Here is a 17,139-nt window from a genome sequence, read left to right as displayed (position 1 = left end):
AGAGTTAAATATTAATTTTAAATGAAATATTATAAAACAATGAGGGCAAATATCCATTCAGTATCCCAAGGACATATGGAGGACAAAGGAAACTGTTTCTGTCTCTTGTGGATCTGGTTTATAATCCAACTCTCCCTTGAGACAAAATATTACTTCCTCTTGAAAACATATTTTTAATACTCCTATATTTACACAAATTTTGATATATTTATGAAAAAAATATTCATTTTTGGCTTATGCAAAGGCATGGAGAAAATCAACCTACTGTTTTTAAGTCTTACAGGTTGCCTACATCAGGGAAGAGCGGAAGATTAGCATTAATGGATTCTTGACCTCTTGGTTATGGGTTGCATTAACTGGGCTAATCTGGAGAGTTCAGCTCACTCATTAGACATGCAGTTACAGAAACGGGAAATGTATTTGTCTTTTGAGGTGGCTGAAAAATTTAAAACAATCAGGATGAACTTCATTCCAAATTGAGACCTCATTTATTTTTATTAATGCTAATGGCTCAAACAAAGAGAGTACTTGCACTGGTTGTTGCTAGGGCTCAGAGACACTAGACTTGGACACAGTATACAGAGAAAAAGGAAAACCTATTTTCTGCTGAAGAATTTTCCTTGTCATATTTTTACCTGCCAAGTTAGTAAGTTTTCTTGAGAAACATTCTCTACTTTGAGATATTACAATAGCTGAATTCCTGCTTCATGCGCTGACTTCTGTATCAATAAAACTGAATTTGTCTGTTACGCTTAATAGAGTCAAATATTCAGAGCCTGACATCTTCCTAGCATAGCGAAAAGTCTGATTATTTCAGTCTCTAAATCACACAACTGTAATTGGCAGTCATCAGTTTTGGCAACAACATGTTCTCACCATTTCACACTGCCAATCACCTTGGGTGGCTATGGTGCCCCTAATAATTATCTATTATTGGCAGTGCTATGCTGTTCAGTCAAGTGTGAAAGCTCATTCTAAGCTGAAGCCAAAACATTAAATACACATTAGTCTGGGCAGGCAGTGGAATGAAATTTCCACTGCAACCCTATCTGATTTCTGATTAGTTGGTGGAAACTGAGGAAAATACGTATCAGCTAAGGAGTTTAGTCTTCCATTACAGATTTTAGTCACTTACACAAGTGGGATGCAAATTCAATGTTCTTTTCACTGCATTTTAGCCACTAACTGACTAGCTAATAATACTTAATTCACTTTCTGAAAACTCGGGGGATGAAAGCTGTTCAAACTGCAAACCACCCAAAATCACCACTTATTTGTCAAATTCCTTTCCACTTGACCTTGGAATAGGTTAGCATTGGCTTAGAGGTAAAAGGAAAATGTTCCTTAAATCAAGTGATGTTACACTTCATCTTGGAAACACTTAAAATACAAACTGCCACAGGCTGGAAAATAAACTACAAATCTTTTGTGACATGCAGAGCCTCACAAATTTTTGAGCTTGTTACTTTTGATTTAGATGACAAGCTATAAGGGAATAAAAAGGTATTTTCACCCTTACATCTTTACTCCCACTTGTCGCAGAACACATGCATGGGTTCATAACAATGAGAATTTCTGGTAGGTTAACTTTACACACAACAATGCAAAAAAATGTCAGCCCTCACTTCTGCTGCTCGATCATATTGTCTACTAATTGTATGGAAGTGGCATCCTCAATTTTATTTCCATGCCTCTAAGCCTTCCCAAAACAAAGCTAAACAGTACATACTTTCATTTTATATTACAGCTTTTTCAAACTTGCCAGTGCTATTATTTTAGGATTTGCCAAGTACAGTTCCACAGCAAAACATTATAACCATGTAAATTACTGCCTTATACATGTAAGTATAGATCAACCTCATTTTTTGAACAAGATCTGTAAAAACAATGATTCATGCAGTACTTCATCAGTACAGTGCATTTTAATTAACATTTAATTTTCCAAACATGATGTCCTACAGTCACTGTTTTCAGTTCCCACTGTCTGCTAAAACATTAAGTTTTTCTTAAAGTATGAGAATAATAATTTGAATGTAAAATGTTAAAACATATTCTTTGCCTTTATTTAATGCAACCTTTTTGGATAGTTACATTGCCTCAACAGTTGGAGAGACAGACAAAATTTGGCAGAGTTAAACCTGCTAGCTGCTAGTCCTGGTGAAAAACTGTTTCCATTTAACTCAACTGCATTTTAAAATCTTTATTTTGTACATACCCAGATTATTTTTAACAGCTCCAAACAAAATGACCTAATATTTTCTTGGTAGTGTGTGTATGTTGGGGAAAGGAAACAGGATGAATGTTCTGACTTGTAAGACATGTATAGAACTCTATGAGACACCCAGAGATGTGGAGCAATGACTCATCTGAAGTACAAAATTCACAGTAATTGTAGGCAGAGTCCCAAAGAAGAAACCTCACTGAGTCAAATCAAGGGCTCTGCAAACAGTGTTATTCGGAGAATGAAGTCAGAATATAAGAGTTTGTATCTCATAAACCCACTGGCAAAATAAACTATTGGCTTAACCTGAGGTAATAGTTGCTAAATGGAAAGGACAATTATATAGAAACTAACCGCACCCTGATCCTTTAAAAAGTATGCATGGGGTAACACAGAGAGAAGGAAGCAAGAGGTAAATGAATTAGATTATCTGAAATATAAGGTGAATTAATACAGCTCAGCTGCATTGTGCCACACGAACTGTACTGACATGGGGCTAGCAGAAACAACGGTTGGGATCCCATCGGTGGGTGTTATGTACACACTGGACACAAAATGAAGAGCACCTGTGCAGGCACAGATTGAGTGATCCTGATTCAGCTTTTGATCAGAGATTTCTTCCAGCTTGGTTTTCTTGTGTGGCCTAGATCTCAGGGTGCTTTACATAATTACAGAATCACAACACAAAAGTTCTTTATTAGTTCAAAATTTAGAACTCTTGGCTTATACATTGAGCTGTTGTAAACTGAAACAAGGCCCAGTGTGAGTTAGATCCCCATGAAGGGGTGCTTAGTATTGGCAGCAGCCATGCTAAGCTTCTCAACAGGTGACGTTGTCTCTGTAATTCCTATGCTGCTTAGAATATGATTTCTGTCACCTTAACATGACTTCATGCCGGGACCCAGGATGGAGAATTGCAAATTACCATTTGCATTGGTCCCATTTAGTCTGCATAATAACTTCTTTAATAGCCCACTGCTACTCCTTTATAATCTCTATATAACACTGGAGTAGCATGTAGGGTCGCATACACTTTGTACATGTAAAGATCTATTGAAGCAGCAAACCGGGACAAAATAGAAGTAATAGATACAGTCGATACTCTCTCTAACAGCAGCATCCTGCTGAAGCAGGCATTGGGTAGATAAATAATAAAATAGTATTTGCTTAAAATTAACAGAATTATGCTAAACAGTAGTTCTCTGAAGTAGAATTGACAAGGACATTGATTTTATTTATGTATTTGAGGAAAAAAAAAAAGCAGCAGATTCTTAAAATGACTACTAATGGTCACAGGTTCTACCTAGTATTTTTCTTAAGCCTCTCCATGGCACTCCTAAGGTCCTCTCGACCAAACAAATCAGCTCCTACTTGGCAATGCATTCTCTGGGTGCTCCTTGCAGGTCTAGTTTTACTCATAACAGTACTCACACAGTTGGACACTTCCAGTAACACAGTTGCTGTGGTTTCACTAGGAGTCCTGCAGTGCTGTGATCACATACATATACCTACACGTACACCAATGAAATCTCAGGATCAAGACTGAATAAAATTAAGTCTATTTAGTTGCAAAGCACAAGCCAAGTGCTAAAAAAAAGTTAGTCAAAACAAAGATTTTATTATCTTTATACTTGCTTTAGGCAGGAAGAGCAGAAGCACCAAAAGGAGTAGGGAAGCATAAAAGCAGCTTCATACACAAAGCATCCCAGTATGCTGGTTATGAACTGCAGAACAGATTTTTTGAGAAGTGACATAAAGAAGCATGAAAGAAATGTTACTACCTACATAGAATTCGTCTCATTCTAGATTTGATGAAGTATCACCAAAAGGATAGCCTGTGTAATAGTCATTAACCTGAATATCAATTGTGGACTAAAATTATATTCTGTGTGTCAAAGAAAGCCAAACGGATCACCTACAAGCAAAGTAAAATTCAGTCTAATGTGGACCTTCTTTATATTCATTTTAAAGGTCACAGAAAGCTGTGTTGCCTTTTGCAAACAATAGGTTTTCGCTTCATTTGTTAAGAACTTAAATGTTTCACTCAAAATATTAATTTGAGACCAGCGTACAGTTTTGCACACTTACATCGACGTGTGTGTACCTAGCCTGCTGTACGCAAGATTTTTTGGTATGTTCATGCATTCTGTGTTAGAGCTATTTTCATAGCAACCAGAGGGTACAGTATGTTCTCAAGTGTGACTTTTAGTAAAGCTTATGAGCCAAACAAACACAATGGCCTTTCACTGGCTACAGTCTTTGAGTCAAAGCCTGACATCGTAACGTTCACTTGCACGGCAAGGTCCTCGCTGAATGAGACAGAACTGAGAGCTACTTGAGATTCTCAGCAGTCAGGCCGCTGTGTGTAAACAGAAATACAATGGGAATAACTGCTGCTTTTTTGATAAAATTTCATTTTTAGCTCCTTTCAGATCTCTTCTTTGGGATTTGCATTCATGCTGCCAAATTAAGGAATTGCATAAGAATCTATTTGGACAGAAATACAAGAACTCTACAACGTGTACATGAAAACCTGTAAACAGGGACAATAGACTTGACAGGCTCAGTGATGGTCTTACAGACTACTGGGGCAATATAAATGCACTGAGCCTGATCCATATCCTTCTAGAAGCCAAGGGAATGATTCAAATGATGAAGAAAGCTCTGGAATTAGAAAGGGGAATCTGCTTGCACTTACTGTGCACTACCCATGCACTTAGACTTGACTTAAAATAGTCTGCATTGATCTGGTAATGTTTAACCTCTTCAAGAATAAAATAGAAATGCTTCAGCTAACGAATAGAATTTATTTCCCTTCATGCTTTCCCAAAGTAATTGAAACAATGCTGGACACTAACCAAAAAAATTCACCTTAAATAAATGTTAGTAAGCAGTGACTGAACATCTATAAAACAATCTTAAAAGGAAGCACCTGCCTCAGTTCCAATTATGGTATTCTTACCATGTTGCTGTTTGTACTTTTTTCTATATGGTTTTGTACCACTGATAAAAATCCAGGAGGACTGACCTTCCAGACTTTTTGTCTTTATTCACATGCCTTCTGTTACCAGCAACACTTTACAGCTAATCATTTTCTCAATATGCCTGGAAATATTTCCAAAGGAAAAAAGGGAGAAGCTACCCATCTTCTGTCGCAACATCAGTGATTTTGTCCCATAGCACAGGCTCAATTGTGACAAGGCACCAGCAAGACCTGGGTAGGGTAGGGATCTAGCCCTTAGCAGCTCACTACTTTGACTCCTTGGAAAACAAGTGAATTGAGGTTTCAGCAATTCCTTTGCACAGAATAAAATAGTTACTTCACTTGTTAAGATCACTTCCACTTGCTTCAGACACAGCCGTTTCTGATCTCTCCGAGAATCCCAGCCCTAGCGCAAGCCGTAGCTCACTCAGAGAAGCTAACAACGACAGCTGGATCCATCTGGCCGTTGCAAGGTGGCAGCAGAAGCTGGGAGCTCGCAGACTCCTCATACAGAGCTCAAAAAAGGCCTCTAAATGTCAGTCAAGGCTTAGGAGAAGTTTGACCTGGTGGTTTTGTAAAGGTACCTGGGTTTCTGGTTTCAAGTATCAATTCCATGATTATAATGTAAGTTTACCCTGGAGCAGAGCTAATGACTTATTCATTGTTTTGCTCAGGTGTGCATGGGGTGAAATTTGCCTGCTGAAACGGGTATGTGCATCTCTGTGATGCACAACAGAGGGAAGCATCAGCTTTCCCACAGTGTGTCTCAGGCAGAGGAGGCATTCTGTAACAGCACCTGGCCGCAGCATCTGAAATACACATTATTTTAGGGAGTGACAGCACTAAAACCTGCATGTTTTGCTGTTTTTTAATGAAGGGCAAAAACCTCATACTGTACTAAATACATCCTGTTTTCTTCCTAAGGAAAAGAAAACTTGATTTTATTGATCAAAAAGAAGTAACTTGAAGGGAAAAAAAATTGTCATTTGCCTTCACATGTGCTTTTTGTAAAAGACCTAGACACGTTGCATGTACACTGGGATTGCAATGAGGGATTAATGTAGAGGGAGAAAAAGAGATCAAAGTCCAACTGTATGTGTCATTTAATTGGTCTGTCATTTGCATCTGAAATTAAAAGGAATTGCCTAAAAGCAACAAAAAGTCAAAAAGTTCCCCTGCTGGGATTACTTCTGTGTGTCAGTACTGCTCTCTTGAAAATAATAATCCCCTTCCATAAACCATCAAGAAATATATATCTTATAGTGAAATATTCCGAATAAAAAGGCAAAGTCACATAACCTATTCCTTCTCCCGGTCCCTGACATTTTCTGTCCTTGCATCACAGGCTCAGTTATGACAATAGTATGTAATCAAAACAGGGAGCTGTATGGAGGCAGCACAAAAATTAGGAGCTACTAAAAGCAATTTACTTCCAGGAGAAAGACGCATTAGTACACTTTCTAATGTCAACAGTTATTTAACATCTGGTCCTAAATAACATTCTTAATGCTCAGAAGAATTTCAGAAAGCACACTTTCTGTTGTACAAAGTACAAATCAAATGTAAGCCACCATTACTTAAAAGAAAATGTAGCTTGGTAGGATTCGGCCCCATACTTTAAGCAAGGCCTGCAGTTAACCTTACCTGGGTAATGCACGCTCCAGTGAAAGCCACAATCACAGCCACGATGTTAACAGTGAGCTGGAATTGCAGGAACTTGGAGATACTATCATAGACATTACGTCCCCACATTACAGCCTTCACAATGCTACTGAAATTGTCATCTGTTAGGATGATATCCGAGGCTTCCTTTGCAACATCTGTTCCAGCAATACCCTGGAAAAATTAATTGTGAATAAAATGACCTACTAGAAAGTACAGAGACTGTGAGAATACAAATCCTCATACTCGTTCAAAGTCCACAGTTACACAGAGACTTCGCAGCATAGTAACAGTGACTCCCGAGTATACTCTGCATTTTGTATTTGGTAGGAAGTTAGCTGATTTGGCCTATTTTCGAAAGTGAATAAGGATGCAGAAAAGAGAATTGATAGAGAGCAGTGGAATTCATGTGATGATAGTTTTGAGTGTTTTATCAGCTTAATGACTACTGATCTTCTGAGTTATTTTTATCATTGATGGTATTTTATTAATATACACGAACAGAAATGCTAACAAAAATTAGAATTATGTATCTTAATATATAGTCTCGTATTTTAATGTCTTCAGAGTCAGAGTACATTGGGAAGTCATCTTTACAGTTACTGATGTATTTTACCCAAGCAAAATAGTACTCTGTTGGGAAGAAGAGAGTTCATTTTTCTGTATTGGCACAGAATTCTGCATATGGCCAATAACTACCTTAGACAAAATATTGAAAATTATCAGAACAAGCAATACCAGTGAATCTAGCATAGTAAATTAAAGGATTCTGGAGCAACATAACTCACACCCACCAATATATTGCTTCACTGACAAGTAATAAATAAGCAACTTTCTCAACACTTAATAAATGAAAAACCTCTTACAGAAAATTTCTAACGACACGAACATCAATAAATATGCTCAAGATTATACCATTGCAAAGCCAACATCAGCTTTTTTAAGTGCTGGTCCATCGTTGGTTCCATCACCAGTCACAGCTACAACCTGCCTCTGTTCCACCTGTGTGCTGTCAATAATGCCTGCAAAAAATGTGTATGTGTATGTATAGGTACATATATATATATAAAATAATTAGCAAGATAAAACTTCCCTCTAAAAAATAGCAGGGTCTGTGTAATATAGACTACATAATATCATACAAGTCTTACAGAGATTAACAGAGTTGTTTTTTAAGGAAAATAATGATGAAAGCAGTGTCATCACTACTAGACATCACTACTAGAATTTCATGGAAAGTTCTGATTCTGCGTCATCAAAACATCAACAAAACTTGCATAGACTTCATAGGGAATGAGATCAACTCATTACAGTCTTTTGGAAGATTTCTACTATTTAAAATTATGCGTCTCAGTAAACCCATTTCAGCCCAGCTCTGATTAAACATCAATGGAAGTTTAGAAAGACTTCAGTTCATAACTCTCCTAAACTGTGACTGAACTGTAATATCTGCTTTACTGGGATGCTTTCTGACAATCAGTTTAACCTAAAGATAACAAATGCCATTGCTGAATTTCATTTATCTGGAGCCAAATTAGTGTTTTAATGGATGTGTTCAATTCTGCCAAACAACGATTAAGAAGATATAAAATAATTCTTCGAATTCTGAAGTCAAACATTTTAATAAACAGACACAATATAGTAATTTCTACTTTCATTTTGAGATCATTTGAGAAAAGAAAGCACTTTTCACTTGGTGAAGCAAGTTTCACACAACTAGCCTGCCGGGAGGTATTTTCCACTTATGCAGATGAGGAAAGTAAGGACAAGAATAAAGAATTTTTCTAAGGTTACAGAAACAGCCTTGTTTTTTAAAAGGGTGAGGATCATTCACCACTCATGTTTTTACTTCCACGTTAGAGTCCATTTGAATATGAGTCAAGAATACAGGATTGTTGTGTAGGATACAAGAACACCTCTCCCTATTAATAATTTAGGGGAGAAAAATGACAAAATTCCTTTTGCTAACACATTTTGCACAAAGTCATAACCTCCAAAAACAATTATCAAAACCTGTCCAATGTGAAAAGCTTTCATTCTACTCTGAAAAAAAAAAACTCACATATCAGATAACTAACCAGAAATAGGAAATTGCAGATTACAGAGCAATAGCTGCCTCTTGGCAACGTTCAGGCTTATCAGGCACCCAGATGATTGCAAGGCGGTATGAAAGCAGTTAGTGTCCTGTATTTTCAAGTCTTATGAAGATCAGAAAAAAAAACCTATGCACTTTCCATTGGCAGTATGAACTCAGATAAATGGCACATTATTCTGATAAGATCTTATAATTAGAGCTTTCAATTTTTTGGGGTGATTTGCCTTTGGTATTACTAAATAAACAGGAACATCAGCTGCCATTACTGTTAAAAACATTTATCTTGGTCTTCCCTTCTTGCTATTAACACATCCTTTGATGTTAAATTAATAGTTCAAGCTTCTGCAAAAATTCATTAAAATCTCTGACACATCATGGTATTAACTGCTCCAAACAGGTACATCGCATCCTCTCACAACTGGAGCCCAAATGGGAGCACAACCCAAATCAAGTTGAAGAGACTCTAACAAATGCCCTCCTAATAGACAGAAATAATGCTCTAATATCACTGACTATACTACCAACTGCCCTGCTTCAGCCAATTGCTGGATGCAGCTAAGTAATGTACAAGGTTTAGCAGCTGTCCGCAAGGCTTAGTAGTCATTTTTATCCCTAAAAGCAAACTATGCAGCCAGGATAAGCCCAAAACCCTGCAGAGCACAGAGCTGCATCATCAGCAGTCATGGGAAAATAGAGATAAAATGGTCTCGGTTATGATCAGCATTTCAGCCACACACCTTCATCTCCGTGACCACTGCCAGTGTCATCAGAAATATGTCAGTGCATGGCACAACAGTATGTGGGTGGACCTCAGTGCTGTTCATAGGAAGAGAGAAGATCCTTGTGAAACTTTCACTTGTGTATCAGACAAATTTCTCAAAGGAAGCCATAGTGATTATTTGGGATTCAGAGGATTTATCACAGCTACACTTATGCTCCCTGACTTCTGCATGCTCTTTTTAATCTGTTCCCCCTCCCCGCTTCCTCACATTTCTGAATGCTTGTCCTCCTTCCAGCACCTGCCTCCTTCCTAACCACACTCACTTTTACTTTTTTTTCTTCTTTCTTTCGTTGGCACCATTCTGTTAATAGTTGTGATAAGGTTTCACATTAAGAATCTTCTTCAGTATCAAGTAATATGTCTGTATAGATTTTACACTGGAAGGAAACCAAACAGACAAGGGATGCCTAGGAAGGGTTCTCCCTCTGCAATCTTGAGCTGTGGAGAGCAACTCTTTCAGTGATGAGCAAAAAACATAAAGGTGTGACGTGACAGACTGCCAATAAGGAGAATGCCCATTTCTTTAACATTCACTGGCCTTTCCCCTCATTCAAAACAGCTAAAAAGCATCTTCAGTATTAATTAGTCATGTCTAGCAGACAGGAAATTTATTTAAAATAAACTGTTTTACTCGAGTTGAATGCTCACATACAGTATTCTAATAAAAACAGGTCTACAAAGTATAGCAGGGGAATGTCTAAAACTCAGCAGAGCTTCCTCCCAAAACAGCCGTTGCTGTTTCACTGGTCTGTTCCCTTATTTTAAGCTGTTTGGCCACAACCTCCCTCTGTCAAAAAGAGTTTTATTCAAGAGCCACGGGAGTACACCTAGAGCATAACATTACACAGTGTGTTCCACACACAGATTCTGCTCATGCTGCTGGAATTTGGGGAGAAATCATGTAGCTTGCATAAGGCGTAACTTTTTCAGAGCAAGCAGCTTGTTTTTGATGAGGGAAAAGATCATATTTAAAACAACTATCTACGCATAGCTATCAAGAGGGGCACTATATGCACCAGCTTGCTATAAAAGGTACCAGCACTGCATACATCGCTGAAAGGGAAATACATTCTGTATCTCCCACCTTCCTCCCATCTAACATTAAGCAAGCATCAAATCAAATCCACTCAGGATAATAATATAGAGAATATTCACCAACAGCGTGTCTTCCACTTCTTTTACAAGGAGCTATCTGTACCCAGGGCTCAGATCAAAACCATCAAGTACAGCCTCAGGTTCTCCCTTTATTGCAGAACAAATGCCGCTTTATTTAACCAATTCTTACTTGCACTGTCACCCTTAGAGTTGTATCAGTAAGAAACCGTTGGTTCTGGGAGCAAAAAATTCCTGGTTTAGATATTTCTTTCTATCTCAACTGATTATCTCCAAACAGGCAGATAGGAAAAACTCAGCTACAGCAGAGCATTTCAAAGATGCACACCAATTCTGGTGTTACTGATTCAGTAAAGCAGATCATCCCATACACTTACACATATTTCTGTTTCTTTGACAAGCTAAACATAGAAAGCTGCAGCGATATATTTTCATCGGCATGCTCCATTTAGATTAGTTTTTAATACTTCCACACTTTTTGAAGTTCCCTGTTAATTTAACAAGAATTTAGAAAGTCTATTTGAAAGAGAAAATTTAAATTAACTTTAGTTACATGCTTAAGTATGTGCAGAAACAGAGCTTTAAAGGTTAATGTACAAGTGTTACATGTAACATTCCGGACAGCATTAGTAATAGTTAAGTGACTAGTGCTCCACAAGGTTCATGATATTAGAATGATAATATCAGAGAAGCACATGGCTGAAACACACAGGTTTCTGTACTAAGCGTGCACCACCAATGCGCTTTGTGAGACTGAAACACTAAAGGGGAACCTTGAAGGCACCAGTGCCTCGCACGGAGTTACACTTAACGCAGACTACAGAGTGCTAAATGGTATTTACAGACTGAAACTCTAGATTCAAATGCAGTATACCTCCTGTCTCCTTTAAACTATTTTTATGTTTTTTCGCTTCAGCGAACAGTTGGTTGAAGCGGACTTTCTACACTGGGGAGCAGGTCAACTTTCTGAATATTTGTTCCTATTAATTTGAATAAAAATAAATATTAAGATTTTTTTTCTCAAATGGGAATCAAAACCACTTGCAATTTGGAACACGCTGATTTTTCATTTTAGAATTTCAATTAATACATTTTTCTGTATTCTTATTATTCTACTAGTCTCACTGCACGTCCACATTAATGACATCATGAATAGAATACCATCCCATGCAATAATACTTGAAATATTTTAGTAATAAAGGGTAATTATTAAAAGTATTTTTTTTCTTTAAAGTTCTCTTTCTGCTTATTAATAAATCGGCCTTACATGAAAATAGAATGGCTGTTTTTAATATCATGTAAATAATTCCAGCCTAATTTAAACATATTGGAAAGTTCAGCTTCTTTAACTGGTAAACTGAATATTTGTTTGATCTTCTCTATGCCTTTCTGATAAGAAGATGATACTTCACACCAGTACTAAACCGTTGCTTCTCATAGTATTTAAAAAAACAATATGACAATACTGAAGTATTTCAGCAATAGTATTATAAGGACCCATCCATACAAATTATATGCATTTTTACTTGTTATATTTTGAAAAAGGGTCAAAAATATGAAATAACACCAATGGATATCATAAAATCCGTAAGAAATTGTATGTCAGTTGGATTGAGATATCTAACATTTTTGTTTCACTGAATGAAGTTTCACACAGTTTGAGATGATAAACCATTTTGATATCTTTTTTTTCAATCTATCTCTAATTCAAAGCCATAAATATTTGAGAGGAACTGTCTGCCCAGCCTGAAATGCTGAACCATGCCTTTCTCTAGTCCCTTAGCACTAGTAAAAACAAAAATGCAAAATAGAAATAATCCTTTTGCTGGGTGGGATAGTGCTATGTTAAGGAGAAAAAATATTCCCTCCAGCAGCTGTATGTCATTAAAAATAAAATATAAAAAAAGTTTATTTTGTGATGTGTGTTTTCACCCTAGAGCAGATAGAAGACATCAAAGAAGAGAAAATCCTCTTGATCCCTCAAGTGTCTGAGAAAAACATAACATTTTAACAAGAGGCCTGAAACTAGTGAACAATTAAATCGTTTCTTGTAACTTTTAATGGACCTTGGAGTATTACCACCCAAAAAATTCCATCATAGTTTTCCACGGATTTGTTCTTGAACTTCGTCAGATATTTAATTTCTCTATTTTTTGACCTTATCACATCTTTAAAACATTAACCGTATTAGTTGCATAACGCATTCAGTAGTAGTAAGTATCTTTTGGGTTGTCCAAGTGAACATGCTATAAAACATCAATAATTTTTTGCTTATTTTTCTTCAGTTCTTTATTGATTTCATTTTCTCTGGCAAAGGTTTAATTTTTACCTTAAGGGAAAATCCTCAATGATTCAAATGAGTACTCCCACATGACTTACTTAATCCACTTAATGAAAGACAAATTGTTGTGTGTTTCTGAAACAAATAAACTATTAGGCTGTACAAGTCCTGTCCTCTAAGAGCTGTAAGACTGTATTTTATATGCACAAGGGAAGTGAGGAGATTTCAGCTAACTTTGTGCTGCTTTAATACTGACCTATGGAGCTAACAATTTTGTTGTCCAAACCAATGGTCTCCAAACCTTGTCAGTCATGAACAATAATTGGTAAAATATTTTTCAGCGTCCCCCCCCCCCCCCCAATATGTATATTATTTATAAATTATACAGATGTACTACTATAGTATGTACATTATAAAACATATATTAGAAAAGGACAAGAGAGATAGGAAATATACAGTATTTATAAAATATTCTTGTATTTAATAATGGTAAAAAGTATTTTCTTCCTGCATCCCAGTGGATTGTCCCTGACGTGTGCACCCCATTTCAGAGTCCACTGGTCTAACCAGTGGCTGGAGCAGGTGAGGAAAAGCAGTGTGTCTCCAGCTGCCCCACCTCCCGCACCATGCCAGGACTTATAAGGTATCTTACTTCTGCAAGATCCCAAATTCCAAAAGCTTCCAAAGCTCTTCACATACATTGGCCTCAATCCCAAAGGACCCAACCGATCCAATCTTCAAATTCACAATAGAACTTCTACTCTGAAGTCATTTAGGCATTTCAAAAAATTACATACTGCTCAAAAGCCTTTGTAATCAGTCATGTATGGAGTCCTATCAACAAAACCTTGACAATCCAGAAGGACAGATCCAGAAATTATTTCCTACCTAAATGTAAATTATTTTTTAAGTAGTCAACCAGCTGAAAACATATAACTACTGATCAGATGAATCTTAGCCTGAACTTTAGCTCCTCCAAGAATTGCTAAGAGTCTCTTCAGACTTTATAGGGCCTTAGCAAAATAATCCACTTCTTTCTTCATCAGGAAGCCAGCAAACACAGCCATCCACCAACAGGGATTCCATCTGTGCCAGTCCCCCAGCTTATCATGGCCAGAAATTATATTATTTCTGATCAGAAATTCTCTGATTTCATCAGTTGTCTTTTAAGTGTGAGCTTCAAAGTCAACAGAGTAAGATTTCAAGCCATCAAGAAGTGTGACTTACGGATCTGGAAAAGGCTTTATAAAGAAAACTGCAAACAAATCCCACTTTTATAGAGCATTCCATCTGCAGACAGTATGGTAAGAGAATATAATTTGTATGGTGCACTTTTTATAGGACAAAAACAGACTCTGAAAATACAGCCAGAAACCTAAAGGAAGCCAATGCAAATCATACAATTAGTGAGCCTAAAGGAAAATGGAATTGCCTTAAAACACGAATCTCCATTCGTGTAATGATAAAGAGGGCAGCTCCTAGTTACAGGATCACCAACAGCTGCTACTGTAACATGAAAAGTTTTTTATCTCGGAATATTCTTTAAAAATAATTGTGAGAGAACAGATGCACTTGACTGAATTGATTTACTCTAAATGTGCTTGTTCTTATTTTCTTCATAAAGAGGCATAGGCAAAGACTACAAAATCTATGCCCCCTCTTGTTTACATGAAGAACAACAGTATTTTCTTTCTGACCAGCAAACACACATTTTCCCCTTCCAGCCAGAGCCTTTCTAATCCAGTTAAAAGCCACAAGGCAAATATGAGATTGCCTACATCTATCTGTCAGACCTCTTACTGGTATTTCTGTTCTTCCTGCCAACCAGTTTCCTATTATTTTCCATTTGAAGGCTCAGGTAGAATGCAAACACAAGAGACTTGGTTACTGAGAAAACCTCCTTGTGTTATGTATAGATGTGCAATTAAAGCTAACACCTCACATACATTTGTAGCAGTAAAATTTTTACAAAGCAGATGATTTCTAAAGATGAATTATGCTGAACACAATTCAGTAACTTTGGCATTAATTACACACAGATGTGAAGGTAGTCCCCACGCACCTTTTACCAAAGTGTGTTTGTCCGTGGGAGATGAACGAGCAAGCACTCGAAGCTTTGGCCAGATTTTGTCAATCCGCTCTTGCTCAATCTGAGGGGGGGAACACAAAAAACCCCAAATAGTAAAACTGTTAACCTGTGATTATGAAAATGCAAAATATATTTGTGTCCACGTGCCTCATGATTCACTTCACTACTAAGATCTGCAACTTTTCTCCAAAAAAGCACAGAAAAATTATAACAGCCATCAATGCTTCAAATGAAGGCAAGGTCAAAGAAGGCCGTTTTCTACTACCAAAGCTCAGTTGTTGGCTACCATGGGATTTTACCACGGTATCTAACCGGCCTCTCTTAGGATCTTTATGGATAATTCCACTCAGGATCATGACTGCAGATGTAGGATAGTGGAGTTTCTCAGAGCTGATCAAACATGTTTACAAGTAGAGGTAGGCTTGTTGTTCTACTCTACACCTGAATCTGAGTTCTTCACTTCGTTTTGGCACCAATAATGGCAGAATTTTCTCTGTATACCAACAGCAACAAGGACAAAGGATTCTATCCATCAATGCGAGGAGTAAACGGCTGTGTCCATTCATTAATGATGGACTCAAAGACACAGCACATTTTACTTTTTCAAAGCTGACTTCAACAGCCTGTGTGTTAGCTCCATCTCTTACGAGGAGTGAAAATTTTGTCTTCTGAAGAATAGATTAAGTTATGCAAATGATTAGAGTGACTAGATATAGAAGTACGTTAGATAAAATGGTATAAAACAGAGAAATGAGAGGAGCTGGTTCTCCGTACAGATTGCACTTTTATGAGACAGACCTGCAAACTGCTGTTAAGTTCCTTCTCTCTGCTAACAAACCTGCTTTTAATGTACTTGGGTTTGATTTCTTGTAGATTAGTGCTATGGTTCTAAAAAGTGTGGAATTAGGCTAGCACTAAACTGATAGTGGCTCTGCATCATGAAAAATAAAGACAGCATTTTCAGTGGTGCTTTGAATTGCGAAACGCTAGTGGTAGAAAGAAATATCAATCTCTTCAAATAGTCTTTACTGATAGGAGGTACGTATCAGTGGAGGAGAAACAACATTTCAGTGTTCTCGCTACTGTTTAACATCATATTCATTATATGTATGGATTTAGTATGAGATACCTCTCCCTTCTCATTTCGGATCCTTCTGTTAAACTCCTTCCCTTCAAGGCAGAGAAAGTCTTCTCCCGGATGAATGATTCCACATTTTATGGCAATGGCACGTGCTGTGTTGATGTTGTCTCCAGTGACCATGCGGACTGTAATTCCAGCTCGCTGGCACTTTCTTATGGCTTCTGGGACCTACAAAAGCAATGTAACAGGAAAGAAAATTCCTAGGTAAGAGATAAAACCTCAGTCAGGTGTTTCCAACTGAAATATTTTGAGGCTAGGAAACCGATGAAGCAAAAAGAGAAATCATACATGGTATGGCATATTATTGCTACCTGACTATTATGGAATTGAGGTCATACCACAGGCAAGACAAATCTTGCATCAAGAAGCACACAAACCATTTTTTAGATCAGTTGCCTAAAGCCTCTCCCAACTTTAATAAAAAGGAATGTTCTGCAGTTTTTTGACCTTTAGCATCAAGGTACAGCACGCTGAACCTAGCATACTCAACATACATGTAAATATGAACTGAAAATACAGGTACTTTGTACAGAAAATTATCTGACTTCAGATTCAAAATTTCCTTTTAATAAGATTATCTAAAAAGCTACTGTAATTTAGCATTATTGCACTAAATCATGCATATCAACAGGTGGAATTCCTAAACACGTGTTTAAAATTTCATGAATAATTTACGTATTTTGAAACTGTAAAGATGAAGCATCATTTTAGTTATGCTCCTTTCTGCATGTGACTAACTTTTCCTGCTACACAGTACACAGTGTACCAGTGAG

General features: G+C 37.2%; 1 protein-coding gene across 12 annotated transcripts in view; it reads right to left on the bottom strand.

The window, feature by feature from the left end:
• The window catches only part of ATP2B2 (ATPase plasma membrane Ca2+ transporting 2), a 430,835-nt gene that overhangs the window by 32,780 nt on the left and 380,916 nt on the right, over positions 1-17,139 (bottom strand). For all 12 annotated transcript variants that reach the window (XM_032995794.2, XM_032995804.2, XM_032995798.2 and 9 more), the window contains 4 exons: positions 16,355-16,534; positions 15,199-15,286; positions 7,782-7,888; positions 6,849-7,040 (listed from right to left, as the gene is read on the bottom strand). In XM_032995794.2, coding sequence (XP_032851685.1) covers positions 6,849-7,040; positions 7,782-7,888; positions 15,199-15,286; positions 16,355-16,534 — 567 coding nt within the window. The remainder of the gene's footprint in view (positions 1-6,848; positions 7,041-7,781; positions 7,889-15,198; positions 15,287-16,354; positions 16,535-17,139) is intronic.

Source organism: Tyto alba, unplaced genomic scaffold, assembly GCF_018691265.1.
Source record: "Tyto alba isolate M040663 unplaced genomic scaffold, T.alba_DEE_v4.0 Super-Scaffold_49, whole genome shotgun sequence".
Lineage (NCBI taxonomy): Eukaryota > Metazoa > Chordata > Aves > Strigiformes > Tytonidae > Tyto > Tyto alba.
Note: the sequence above shows the minus strand (reverse complement) of the source record. Positions and strands in the feature narration are given on the sequence as shown.